General features: G+C 45.7%; 1 protein-coding gene across 1 annotated transcript; it reads left to right on the plus strand.

Annotated features, from left to right (window-relative positions):
• Window positions 1–2,857: 2,857 nt before the first annotated feature.
• On the plus strand, window positions 2,858–12,419 carry LOC123156461 (aspartic proteinase 36). Its single transcript, XM_044574597.1, has 10 exons — window positions 2,858–3,310; window positions 3,431–3,560; window positions 3,699–3,946; window positions 4,018–4,242; window positions 4,856–5,018; window positions 5,105–5,175; window positions 5,411–5,501; window positions 11,700–11,772; window positions 11,870–11,941; window positions 12,082–12,419. The coding sequence occupies exons 1-10, from the start codon at window positions 3,042–3,044 to the stop codon at window positions 12,228–12,230; spliced, it is 1,491 nt and encodes a 496-aa protein (XP_044430532.1). The 5' UTR covers window positions 2,858–3,041; the 3' UTR covers window positions 12,231–12,419.
• The last annotated feature ends 686 nt before the right edge of the window (window positions 12,420–13,105 follow it).

The following is a 13,105-nucleotide window of genomic DNA, read 5'->3' on the forward strand; positions in this document are numbered from 1 at the left end:
ATAGGCATTTCAATTGCCAATTCAGTGAATAACCAAACATGTGAATTCTTATTCATGCCATTTCAATTTCTTCACTAAATTGGAGATCCAATCCAATTTAATATGGAGCTATCCATGACCTTCCTCACACGATTCTCTCCTAATTAATAGCATACATAATATTCATGCGAACACTAGCAATTAACTACTTCCTCCATTACTAAATATAAGTCTTTTTTATCAAGTTTAAAATGCGGAGTGCAAAGAAACAGAGCGAGACTTTAATTGATACATACAACTATTGAAGTAAATGTGTGATGCACTCTTTCTTGATAATATCTCTATCTCTACTACTAGAAATGCACCAGTTGCAATTCTTTTAAACCTATCAATATTAATGTACACAGGAGAGACACCACCCTCCGATCTAATCCACTTAACTAAATCTAACACTCCTATTACTCCGGTGGTTTCCCACCAATCGAATGGCCAACATTAAATGTTCCGCCACAACCCCACGTATGTCATGCCCCAACCACTTACCTTGCGCTTGGATGTACCCATTGAAGGGCTTGACTTGGATTTGGCATTCCAAACTTTCATTTCACCCGTTTGGATGGACACTGAATTTAGCAGCACGTAATGGAAACAAATTTTCAGCCTGAATGGACCTGCACGCGAAGGCCCCGCCAACAATACGGAGGGCTCCCGCTTGGAATTGCCCTAAAATGGCCGGCTCCCACAAAACATACTGATTCGACTTTCTTTCCCTCTCCCCGCAAACAGATAAAGAAAGATAGAAAGGGCGGTTGCGGCCACGAATCTGGACGGCCACCATGAAGCTCGGCGGCGGCTTGTAGGTGCACCCCCTCCCACTTGTTGCTCCTACCGCAGCATCTCCCGATGTGCCCGCTCCATCTCCCTCATCGCCAGTCAGTCCTCCTCCCAGTGACGCCACCCTACCTCGTCCCCAGTTGCTCCTCGCCCTAACATGTCGCCTCCTCTGGAAGCCTCCATGCATGCACCAGTGATGATCGTCTCTTCCTCGTCCCTGGTCCATCTCCATCTCTCATATCCCCTGAGCAGTTCGTTTCTTCTCTGCTGGCATCCAGGAGACGCCACCGCCCCTTTTCCTTACACTGCTCGATGCAGTAGACCACCAGCCACCAGCACGCCATTTCCCTTTCCCTGCTCCCCCTAATGCAGCAGGACACCATCATATTGTTTGGAACTATCATATTTGAGTCCATGTATTGGTTGGAATGTCTATGAACTATCATAGATACATATGTTAAGTCTATCATATTTGTTGTATCTATGAATATGAGGCTGAAATATTGTTTGGAACTATATATTTGAGTCTATATACTATTTGTTTAGAAATAGTGTCATGTTATCATAAGAGAATATTGTTGTTGTGTGACAATTTTGTGTTGTTGCGATTTCTATTAACTATATATTCATTCAATTATAACCACATCTAGCAAATTCCATTTTGAGTCATGTAGAACAAGGTATAGTCTTCATTGTAATGCTACTATGCAATTTCATAGTTTGTCATCCAAACACGATTTGGTATTGAAACCTCATAGGCATTTCAATTGCCAATTTAGTGTATAACCAAACATGTGAAGTCTTATTCATGCCATTTCAATTTCTTCATTGAATTGGAGATCCAGTCCAATTTAGTACGGAGCTATCCGTGACCTTCCTCACACGATCCTCTCCTAATTAATAGCATACATAATATCCATGCGAACGCTAGTAATTATCTACTTCCTCCGTTCATAAATATAAGTCTTTTTAGATATTTGAATATTGACTAGATATGGACCAAAATGAGTGAATCTATACTCTAAAATACGTCTATATACATTCGTATGTAGTCTTATTGAAATCTCTAGAAAGATTTATATTTAGAAACAGAGGAAGTATATCTTAGCTAATATAAACATGCAATTAATATCTTGTCAAATAGAATATTAGTAATTTAGTATGCAACAAAATTGATATATTGTCTAATATTAACGTGCATGATTTTATTTAGGGTAATGTTGCCAATTTATTCAGAGTCCGCAGCCCCGTGATCTGTTACCTCCGAGCCAATACACTCTGGAGGAACATGGAACAAAGTTTTACACAAAGAGTTACAACAACCATTCCTAGCTATGATATGTGCGACCTTATTTGCCGACCGTCCCACCCAAGCAACCTGAAATTCATGAAAAGACCCTAGCAACACTTTGATCTCTTCAACCAGTAGCCCATTACCTGAAAGATCATTTTGATCAGACACTGTTTTCCTTGCCGCCACTTGCGAGTCTGTCTGTATGATCACCTTTTGGACATTGAGGGAATATATTACCAACAAGCTTACCAACAAATTACTACTGTTTTTGAATAATTGTCAATAAATTATTGGAGATGCTTAAAAGCAAGCTTCCCTGATCCAGCAGTCTCGCTACACCAGATCTGGCATCGGCCCGCACGTAGAAGCACCCGGAAGGGCCCCAAAATCGCCAGAAAAGGAAAGCCAACGTTGGCCCTTGGCTGACAGACGTAAAGGAAGTACCGGCGCGGCCACGGACGCCGACCACCGGCGGCACCGAAGCAGTGAACCCAGGTCGGCCAAACCCACCGAGAAAGAAACAGAGAGAAAGGGCACGAACGAACGTGTACACGACCAAATAGGTCAATCGACCATTCCAAAAAAACAAAACAAAAAAAAGGTCAATCCGCACCCACCGCTGCCCGCACACACGTCGGACCAGCGGGGCCCACGGACGTAAGCGCGGGGCGAGCGAGCCACCGCAGCGCGCCGACTCCGGCCTGTGGCCTGAGATTTGCCGATTTTTAAATACGTGCACGCCATGTCCGATTTCGACGCCTCCATCCCATCGGTCGTCGCCTCGTTTCCTCCACCGGGGCCTCGCCTTCTTTCCGTCGGCTCCCCCCTTTCCCGCTGCCTTAACGCGGAAACTTCTGTCGCCAGTCTTCCTTCTCCGCGCTGCCGCTGTCGCTGGGGATCAGCTAAGCAAAGCTAGCGAAGCGAAGCCCGACGGATGGAGCCGCCCCGTGGCGCTTCCCGCGCTCCCCTGGCCCTCATCCTCCTCCTCCTCCTCGCGCTGACGGCGGCGCTCGCCCCCGGCCGCGCGGCCGCCACCGGCGTCTTCGAGGTGCGCCGCAAGTTCCCGCGCCACCACGGAGGCGGCGCCGGCGGGGGCAAGCACCTGGCGGACCTCCGGGAGCACGACGCTCGCCGCCACGGCCGCTCCCTCGCCGCCGCCGTCGACCTGCCCCTCGGCGGCAACGGCCTCCCCACCGAGACCGGGTAATAATCAGTCGATTCGCGCGCCCGCGCCGCTCCTTTCTACTCCTACTGTAGCGCGTAGCGTGCGTTTTCCCCTCTCGCTCTCCGGCGGGCGCGTCTGACCGGGAACGGGAAGTGCAGGCTCTACTTCACGCAGATTGGGATCGGCACGCCGGCCAAGAGCTACTACGTGCAGGTGGACACCGGCAGCGACATACTCTGGGTCAACTGCGTCTCCTGCGACACCTGCCCCCGCAAGAGCGGCCTCGGGGTACTCGACTCGCTCGCTCGCATCTCTTCCGTTTCCCCTGCAATTGCTCTGCTCTGCTCTGCGGATTCGATGCTTGCTCAGGCGTTAGCGTTCGATTTGGTTCCTGAATCCTGACGACCGGCTGTGTTGGGGCTGTAGATAGAGCTGACGCTGTACGACCCCAGTGGATCGTCGAGCGGCACCGGGGTCACGTGCGGCCAGGAGTTCTGCGTCGCTACTCACGGCGGCGTGCTCCCATCCTGCGTCCCCGCCGCGCCGTGTCAGTACAGCATCTCATACGGAGACGGAAGCTCCACCACTGGGTTCTTTGTCACGGACTTCTTGCAGTACAACCAGGTGTCCGGCAATAGCCAAACCACCTTGGCCAATACAAGCATCACGTTTGGGTACGCTCTCTAGGAAAGACTTTAATTCCTTCGGCAGTGAGCTGGCAGTTTAATTTATCATTCATTTGCAGGTGTGGTGCTAAGATTGGTGGAGATTTGGGGTCGTCAAGCCAGGCCCTTGACGGGATTCTTGGATTTGGTCAGTCAAATTCATCCATGCTGTCGCAGTTAGCGGCTGCAGGAAAAGTGAGGAAGGTCTTCGCACATTGCTTGGACACCATAAATGGTGGAGGAATTTTTGCTATTGGGGATGTCGTGCAGCCGAAAGTTAGCACAACGCCGTTGGTGCCCGGCATGTATGTCATCTTACCGTTCCATGTTTACTTCCTTCGGGTGTTTCTTCATGATTCCTTGGTGTGTGCTCTGCGCTGATGATGTGGTGCTAGTAGATGATATGAAACTACAGAGCTATGGACACAGACTTTAGAATCCATTGGACTTAATAGGAACTAGACCGAGTACATGAGGTGTGACTTTAGTGGTGTTGGAAGCGATCTGGTTTCAAAGATGCCACACCAGGAAAACCAAATGTGACTTAACCAAGAGATCTAGTTTCTAACATGCCACATCAGATATTTTGTTGACTCTCCATGTCTGACACTTCGACCTGTTCATGTGAAGTTATATTAAAATGTATTGATAATTGGGTCCTACTACTAACTCTATGTCAATTAATTGTTTCTGCAGCTATTTTGTTATATCTATCACAGTTCAGCCACAGGCATAGTTTAGTAATAAGAGCCTAGGACAAACCACCCATCTTTAGACATAATTTAGGAGACTAGTCAAGGACAACTATTCTTTTATCATGATATAATTTTAGGAAATATACATTGCTTGTACATCTACTTTTGCCATGTGAGTCACTGATTTTTTGTATTTGACACCCTATGAGAACTAACTTTGTAGGCCGCATTACAATGTCAACTTGGAAGCAATTGATGTTGGTGGTGTTAAGCTACAGCTTCCAACTAATATTTTTGATATAGAGGAAAGTAAAGGTACCATTATTGACAGTGGAACAACATTGGCGTATCTACCACAGGTGGTTTATAATGCTATAATGTCTAAGGTATGGAAGCTTCGACGAGAACCAATCCTTGCAGCGGAGGGCTTGTTGTCCTAATCATCACATCTTCTTCACTTGTTGGTTTATAGGTATTTGCTCGGTATGGAGATATGCCCTTAAAAAATGATCAAGATTTCCAATGTTTCAGATATTCTGGAAGGTATGCTCACTTCTCGATTGTGGCCCCTTATACACTCACTCTCCATGAAGTTCACTCTAGATGGTAGATATCGATAGTGGCCTTATTCACGACATGAAGGGATTATTTCCTCATTTGGTTCTTTTTTCTACTAAACAAGAGACTAGGCAAATGGATATCTTGATTCAAATAAAGATTGTTATTCTGATGTTTTTATCTTCCTATGTTTCTAATACTTGTGCTCAATCTTTTGCAGTGTAGACGATGGATTTCCTATAATCACCTTTCACTTTGAGGGCGGCCTTCCACTGAATATTCATCCACATGACTATCTTTTTCAAAATGGGGTAATAACTAATAAACCATTGTTCTGGAATGTTTCTACTTTCTAGGAAAATATATAACTAGCAGCATTACATCTACAATTTAAGCACACAACTCAATTGTTGTCATGCTTACTTATGTTCTCCATGATTTGTTTAGTCTTGTGTTTTTTAGAAAGTCTACTTAACAATTTGTTGAACTGCATCAACAAACTTTTCAACTGGCTCCAGAAAACACACACACGAAATTTAATGCCTGTGTTTGCTGGTATTCTTAAGGTGACATAAAAATTTATGTTTTGCTCCTTTTACTTCATTCCATGATTTCCTTGCTTTCTGACTGTATAAAATGTATGAGGGTTTCTATATTCTGAGTAATCAATACATATTCCTATTCCGTACCTCGGGTGTTAGTGATATGCTTGGAGTGTACTTGTGACTCATTATATTCCCTCGTGTCATATATGGTGTATGTCACAGACGCATAGTGAGTTACGTTTATGTAGTTCCATTTGACCCTGTGTTTTTATCTATCTTCAGTGTCACGTACTCATAATATTGTGCCATGCTTGCCTGTTGAACTGTCTTCATTTCAGAAGTATGTTCAATTAGTTTTAACTGTGGGATTTGTTCTTCTGGCCCTTCCCCGGACCTTGTGCAAGCAGGAGTTACGTGCACAGGGCTGCCCTTTTTTTTTGTGGGATTTGTTCTCCTAAAATGAAATGGCACAAAGTTGACCTTCTTTTTTGAGGAATAAAGTTTTCAACTTCTCTTCATGGCTCCATGAAGTTACTACTCCCTCTGATCCAAAATAAGTGTCATTGATTTAGTACAAAGTTGTACTAAATCAGCGACACTTATTTTTGGAAGGAGGGGGTACTAGACAGTGCCACTGCTAGCTGACTGTAACCGCAACTTGCTTCCAGAATTCAGATTTTCATAATTACATCTTTCTTGAGTAAAAACAGAACAAACAAGCTATCCCATGCCATTTCCTTTTTTGCTAGTCTTTGCTTAGCACATGAAGTAAACATTTAACAGCTGGCTCGTAGCAAGTCAAATACTGCCACCTGTTCTTCAACGCACGTCTGCCCTGTTTGTTTCCATAATTGTTTGATTTGGACTTTTGTCGGCTGTGATAGCTTAACTTTGGTTTGCCAGTCCCATAATAACACGGCTACGGGTTTGATGCCTCGAAATTCGCTCGGCTGTCTAAAATTACATGAGAGCCATGAAATTCTGGCTCGAAGTTTTTGCCTTCACCAAGTCTCTGGATATTTTCACCATGTCTTGCCAAGCTTCATGACCCTAGACTAGGATACCGAAGGAGCTCAAAGTGCTATGTAGAGATAGAACCATAGTTGGGGTCGTGAAGCCATAATTACCAAATGATGAGACAGCGGGTAGAGTGAGAAGATTGAAACCAGGAACGCGAACCACGACAACTTGGAGGAAGAGTGAGAAGAGTCACTGGCGGCGGCAAGGTCCTTCAATACACCATGGTTGAGAACCATGACGTTAAAAATATGCAGGAGACACGCTATCCTCGGTGGCAAGGTTCCTTCAAGACCGCCACCATGATGGGGAATCACGACGTTGAAGTATGCAGAAGACGTTGCACATGGAGGCAGAGTTCCTTCAAGGCGCCACCATGGTCGGGAACCATACCATTTGGATGACGTTGAAGATATGCAAGAGACGCGTCGTTCCTGGTGCAGGGTTCCTTCAAGGCATCGTTGAAGGTGTGCAGGAGACATATTGCCCTAGGAAAAAAAGTTCAAGAGCACAACCCACAACCATGGCTTGTAACCATAATGTCAAAGATATAGAAAAGACTCACGGTCACCGGGGGCGTAATTTCAAAATCGCCTCCAAGGTTAAGAGCCCTAAGGGCACTAACATCACGTCAAGCCACATGAGACAATGCAAGAAAGGATCAATGCCCCGAGACCACATCAGGTCATGATGGCCCTTTAAAGAAGAATTGCAACGTCGGGCAGCCCTCCATGGGAGGACCATGGCACTCAAACTGCCCCACGCGGCACAACACTATGGATGATCAGACGCACAAAATGTCCTAATGAAATGGCGAAGTCACCAGCTTGACTCAATAACGTTATAGCAAGAGGATCGCCATCAGTGACTCCATCTTGCCATCGTAGCTTGAAAAGGGAGGAAACACTGATGGCCCTATAATGCCCAAACCACGATCATCACCCCGTCGATGGCCTCAAAACCAAACAAAATTAGTCACACAAACTCTACATTTACATCCATTCGGGTTAGTGTGTTGCCCCTCTTTGGGATTGATGCAACAACTTGGACGGGCATTGCACAACCACTCGGATTGTCGACGGGCTATGGTATAAGGAGTCCACATCCTATTGATGCAAACGTCACTCATAGTGATCTAGATATGTGAGAATACGCACATACGCCTTCTGCCCATCACTACTACCTAGGCCAACCCGGAGATGGGAGTTTTGGCACCCATCCTCGCGGGCCCATCATGCATGTTGTTAGTTCATGACAAGTCCGTAAATCCGGAGTGCTACGGCCTAGCCACCTAGACAGAGCCAAGAACAAGGTGGGTCACCGGGAGTTGACGTATATCATTGTCGAGGATTAGAAGACTTCCAAACAACAACTAGAATGTGAGAGCCCTAACTCGTGAGCTCGAAAGCTAGAAGTCAGACCAAACATATGGATGCAAAGCACATCCTGCGCACACTACATCATTATTCTCAAAGTTGGATAGTAGAAGGTTCTTGAATATGAGGATACCTCGGAAAAGGAGGAGAGGGAGATCCTAGAATGGCATTCTTTTGATATCATATCACGCACACCCTCTCTTCCTCTCATGCATGAAGAGATGAGGGCAGATGGTAAATAGACATAGGAATCATTAGAGCCCTACAACGATATCACAAGGATACCCCTTCCACCATCCCACCTTTAAGATTAGAGAAGAGGCAAGGCATTGTATGTTAAAAGCCCAGGATCTCCCCCTGTAAAATTCCTGCCCTTGTAAATACATGGCCTCCCCTTAGTTGGAGGGGGGGGGGGCACTTAGCACTCTCTCTCTCACTTGGCACATGGAACAAGAAAGGAGTGGAGGAGGCACGAGACTCGGCGACCTAGGCTGGAACGAGGTAAAGCCCCGGCTAGCTAGGCGTAGCCCGGTTGAGGGCAAGGCAACGTGTGTGACATCTTGGCTTAATAAGAATGATAGACTACTCATGTGAACAAGTAATTCCTTCTTTTGTGGGAGCCCATTTGCAAGGAACCTCAAAGTTAAGCATGCTTGGCTTGGAGCAACTTGAGGATGGGTGACCGACTGAGAGGTTGATCTTGGGTGCACACGAGTGAGGATAAAGTGTGTAGGAAAGACTAGTGTTGGGTTTGTGGGCCAATCTAGATCCTGTCAGACGAAATGGTTGGAAACTGGTGGTTGTGGCCGGGGCGTTACAAATGGTATCAAAGCCGACCCTCATAGTTACACGAGCATGTGTGGGTCAGTGGCGCATACATGTACATGGCTCATGTGGCTTGTCGTGTGGCACATGACATGGGCACATGTGGATGCTGGCACTGGTGTGCTTAAATGAGTGCCAAGTAAGAGGGAACGTTCCTGTTAGGACGAGGACGTCGGTTCCTTTGAGTGGGGGTGTATGTGACATCGTGGCTTTATAGGAATAATAGACTACTCATATCAACAAGGAATTCCTTTTTCTAATAGCCCATTCGCAAGGAACCTCAAAGTTAAGCGTGTTTGGCTTGGAACAATTTGAGGATATGGGTGACCGACTGGGAAGTTGATCCCGGGTGTGCACGAGTGAGGACAAAGTGCGCAGGAAGGACTAGTATTGGTCTGTGGGGCCCCCATCTAGACCCCGCAAGGGCACAACGTCACAATAGGGATACTGTGGCCTGGAAGTGGGTGGGGCAATTGTTGCAAGCAATAGGCTTCTACCCCGAATGACATCACCAACGAGTACCCTCGGACGACATCGAGGACAAAGACCCGTCCATGAAGCTAGATCAAGGATGTAGATGGCGGTTTACCTCGGCTAGCTAGGCGCAACCCGGTCAAGGGCAAGGCAACGGCGCAGTATGGATACCGCGGCCCGGTGCCCTTGACGAGAGTGGGAGAATTGTCGCGAGCATTGGGCTTCTACCCTGAACGATGTCATCAACGAGGAGTCTCGGACGATATTGAGGATCAAGACCCGTCCATGGGGTTGAAAGCTAGATCAAGGATCCTGACGACGGTTTCCTAAAAGCGCCTGGTGTTGCTCGCACCTACAAGGGCCATTGCCCAATCGAGTCCTGCCCGCTGACCGGCTAGCGAGACCACCACCTGCCGCCCGAGTGGACACTGCGGTGGTCCCTTTACACTGCCCCACCCGCTAGCATCACCTTTTTGATGCTTTTGGTGAACTTGCTCATATTTAGGTGGAAACTCTTAAGACTTGAGAGAAGTTTGAAGACTCAAATTCGGCCATCTACACCAACCCTCGGACCACCACGTGGGTGGCCAGACCACACTGGGCGCCGTTGAAGAAAGGAGCGTTTTGACTGCTGAGGGCATCCTCTGGACAGACTAACCATGTGGCCCGGAATGCCTCCAAATATACTGTTCAGCCATACCCGACAACGGAAATTGTCTTTTGACTTTTAAAAGGCCCATCCAGAACGGGGAGTCCTTTGGATTCAACATCACTTGTGACAGGGTTTTGGAGTGGAGATATTTATTTCCTCATAATTGTTGTCATACCCCCATCTTTACTTGGCAGATTGAACAACTATTCGTTGAGCAAACATTTATTTGTTTATTTATCCCTATATCCTCCATTCCAGGGCCGCTTTGAACTTCCAGTCTACAAATGATGCTCCACGTAGTTAACCAATATTTCCATTTATGCTCTTCACTTTGCTAGAAAAACTTGGCTCTAGTAAATTTCATTCATTTGCGTACTCCCTTAGGTATCTTAAAAAGGACAACATACACATCAGTAGATTGGTCGGCACCGCATTGATCAGGAGTTGTCCTCCATAAGACAACAGCTTGCCCTTTCAACTACTGATTTTTTTTCTCAAACCTGTCTTCTGTCCCTTCCACTCATTGTTCAGGAGCTTACCCTAGTGAATAGGGATTTTGAGGTAATGGAACGGGAATTATCCCGACTCGCAACAGCTGCTTGTACTGGTCTCACCCTAATCGATATTGAATTTAGAAGTTCACTAAGATATTGTTTTAGTATCTATATTTCAGTCCCTCTGTTTGCATCACGACTCAGATTCTGGGATGACATGAACCCTAGTTGCAATATTATCCCGGAATTATTTCCAGAAGGCATCCTTTTGATTTCTAGCCGGTCCCAAGCCCGGGTGAAGGAGGAGGGTTGTGATAGGCTTGGCGAGCCAACGTAAAAATTAGCCAGTCCCATGGGTATGAAACCCATTTGAGCAAGAGTAGTACCAGGATGGGTGACCTCCTGGGAAGTCCTCGTGAAAGGGTTTCATATATAAGGGTTGTGATAGGCTTGGCGAGCCAACGTAAAAACTAGCCAGTCCATTGGGTATGAAACCCATTTGTGCGAGAGTAGTACTAGGATGGGTGACCTCCTGGGAAGTCCTCATGAAAGGGTTTCATATCTAGCCTACCCCAACTTGTTTGGGACAAAAGGCTTGGAAGAAGAAGAAGAAGAAGGTCGGGTACATTTTGGAGTTTAATTCGGTTTGTCAGGATTCTAAACAAATAGTTGCGCAACTCATCAACCCTTTTTCTATATATAAAGTTGCTACTTGTGATTGTTTCCTGTAAGATGATTTTAGCTGTATTATCAATGCTGTCTGCTTGGCTCCTATGGAAGCATTGAAATGACTTCACCTTCAACGGAGCTATGCAGCATGTCTGCCGGCTTGAATATCCAGAAGGAGCTTGTGCCTGGTGCTGAGCTGGTGCATTAGGGTTGCACGGTATGATCCCCGGAGAGTAGTTGGGTCGCATTGTACCTGGGTGTGTGGCCTCTCTTGGGAGCCATGGGTCTGTAGACCTCTCTTTCCTCTTTTAGTGCACTGGTCCGCAAGTCTTTTATGTATTGGGGCGATTTATATTTTCAATGCCACTTTAATTAAGTTAATATAATCATATTCAGTTAACAAAATTATTGCGACATTACATATTTTGTAGTGCTGAATAGATTTCCTGCTATGCAGGAGCTGTACTGCATGGGGTTCCAGACTGGTGGATTACAAACCAAGGATGGAAAAGATATGGTGCTTTTGGGAGGTATGTTGGTTTCACGACACTTATTTTGGAATGGAGGGAGTATTAAACTAGTAGTTTTGTCCAGACGCTGCATCTAATGTTTACCAACTTATTTCAGATCTAGCATTTTCAAACAGGCTGGTTCTTTATGATTTAGAAAATCAAGTTATTGGATGGACCGATTACAACTGTAAGTTTCTTGTGCTTTTCTGTAAAAATACGACGGTGTTCCTTTATGCACTCAGCCAGAGACCATCTCGCACTACGAGAATGTTTGTAGAAAGAATATTCTACAAAACTTCATGTGAAACCTGCTCATTTTGGTTTCAGGCTCCTCCAGCATTAAAATCAAGGATGACAAGACTGGATCAATATACACTGTGAACGCGCATGATATCTCATCTGGATGGAGATTTCAGTGGCACAAGTCCTTGTTTGTATTGCTAGTAACGGCGCTGTGCAGCTATACAATGTTCTAACATAACCGCAGACCCTCACAACTCTGTATGCTTGTAGCCATTTTGTTGTGTTTTGTTGTTAGTTCTTACAGAGAAAGGAAAGGATAGGGGTATATACACCTATGTTGTCTTAGGAAAATGAGGGGAAAGGAAAGGAAATATACTGATTGTCATGTCAAGAATATATATGGAAAATGTTTGTCCATGAAATTTTTGCTGATGGCGTCAACTGCATATGATGTTCTGTTGGTTAGTAGCCATATTTTCTGTCATCATTTGCATCAAGGTAGTCAACCTCTCGAGCACGGGTACATCCGTGCATATCAACCCAATTAAGTGTACCCTTCGTTTTGCTCCCATTAGTTTGATTTTAGAAATATTAGTATTTGGATGCCACAGAAAATGTTGAATTATAAATCCCAAACTCTATTCCAGTGAGTTAGAATATGACCAAACATATTTTTTACTATCAGCAAAGAATCAAGTGAAATTTGTCTGGACCCGCCAAAGTGCACGATATTGCTTCTCGATGCCTCGAGTCATATTCGATCGTTTCTGATAATGTCTTGAAATCACATGGCATAAGGTTGAAAATTTAAATACCGAAGTTCTACTGAGGGCATCTGTACAAGTAAAAGGGACCCACTTGCACGAACTGATTTGCTGATAAGGTCTTCTTCCGGGCATGCCGTTCTTCGGTGTCGACGAGGTTGGCGAGTATGTTTATAGCAGACCCCAGGCGATGGTGTCGGTATGCACTTTGATAGCGGCGTAGGTGACGCTTGATTGCTCGGCTGTGTGTCATGTGGTGTCGGCCTCTCTTGTACGTACTGTCTATGGTGCTTTGGACCTAGTCTAGCTAGGTATGACTTGTCGTTGTTCAGGTTTTTGCTTGG

This window comes from Triticum aestivum, chromosome 7B (genome assembly GCF_018294505.1).
Source record: "Triticum aestivum cultivar Chinese Spring chromosome 7B, IWGSC CS RefSeq v2.1, whole genome shotgun sequence".
NCBI classification, from domain to species: domain Eukaryota; kingdom Viridiplantae; phylum Streptophyta; class Magnoliopsida; order Poales; family Poaceae; genus Triticum; species Triticum aestivum.

Excerpts from the sequence above, each read along its gene's own strand:
- LOC123156461 (XM_044574597.1), top strand. The coding sequence starts at position 3,042 with ATGGAGCCGCCCCGTGGCGCTTCCCGCGCTCCCCTGGCCCTCATCCTC. Across the intron at positions 5,019-5,104 it reads ATAATGCTATAATGTCTAAG|GTATTTGCTCGGTATGGAGA; the intron begins GTATGGAAGCTT and ends GTTGGTTTATAG. Across the intron at positions 11,942-12,081 it reads TGGATGGACCGATTACAACT|GCTCCTCCAGCATTAAAATC; the intron begins GTAAGTTTCTTG and ends TTTTGGTTTCAG.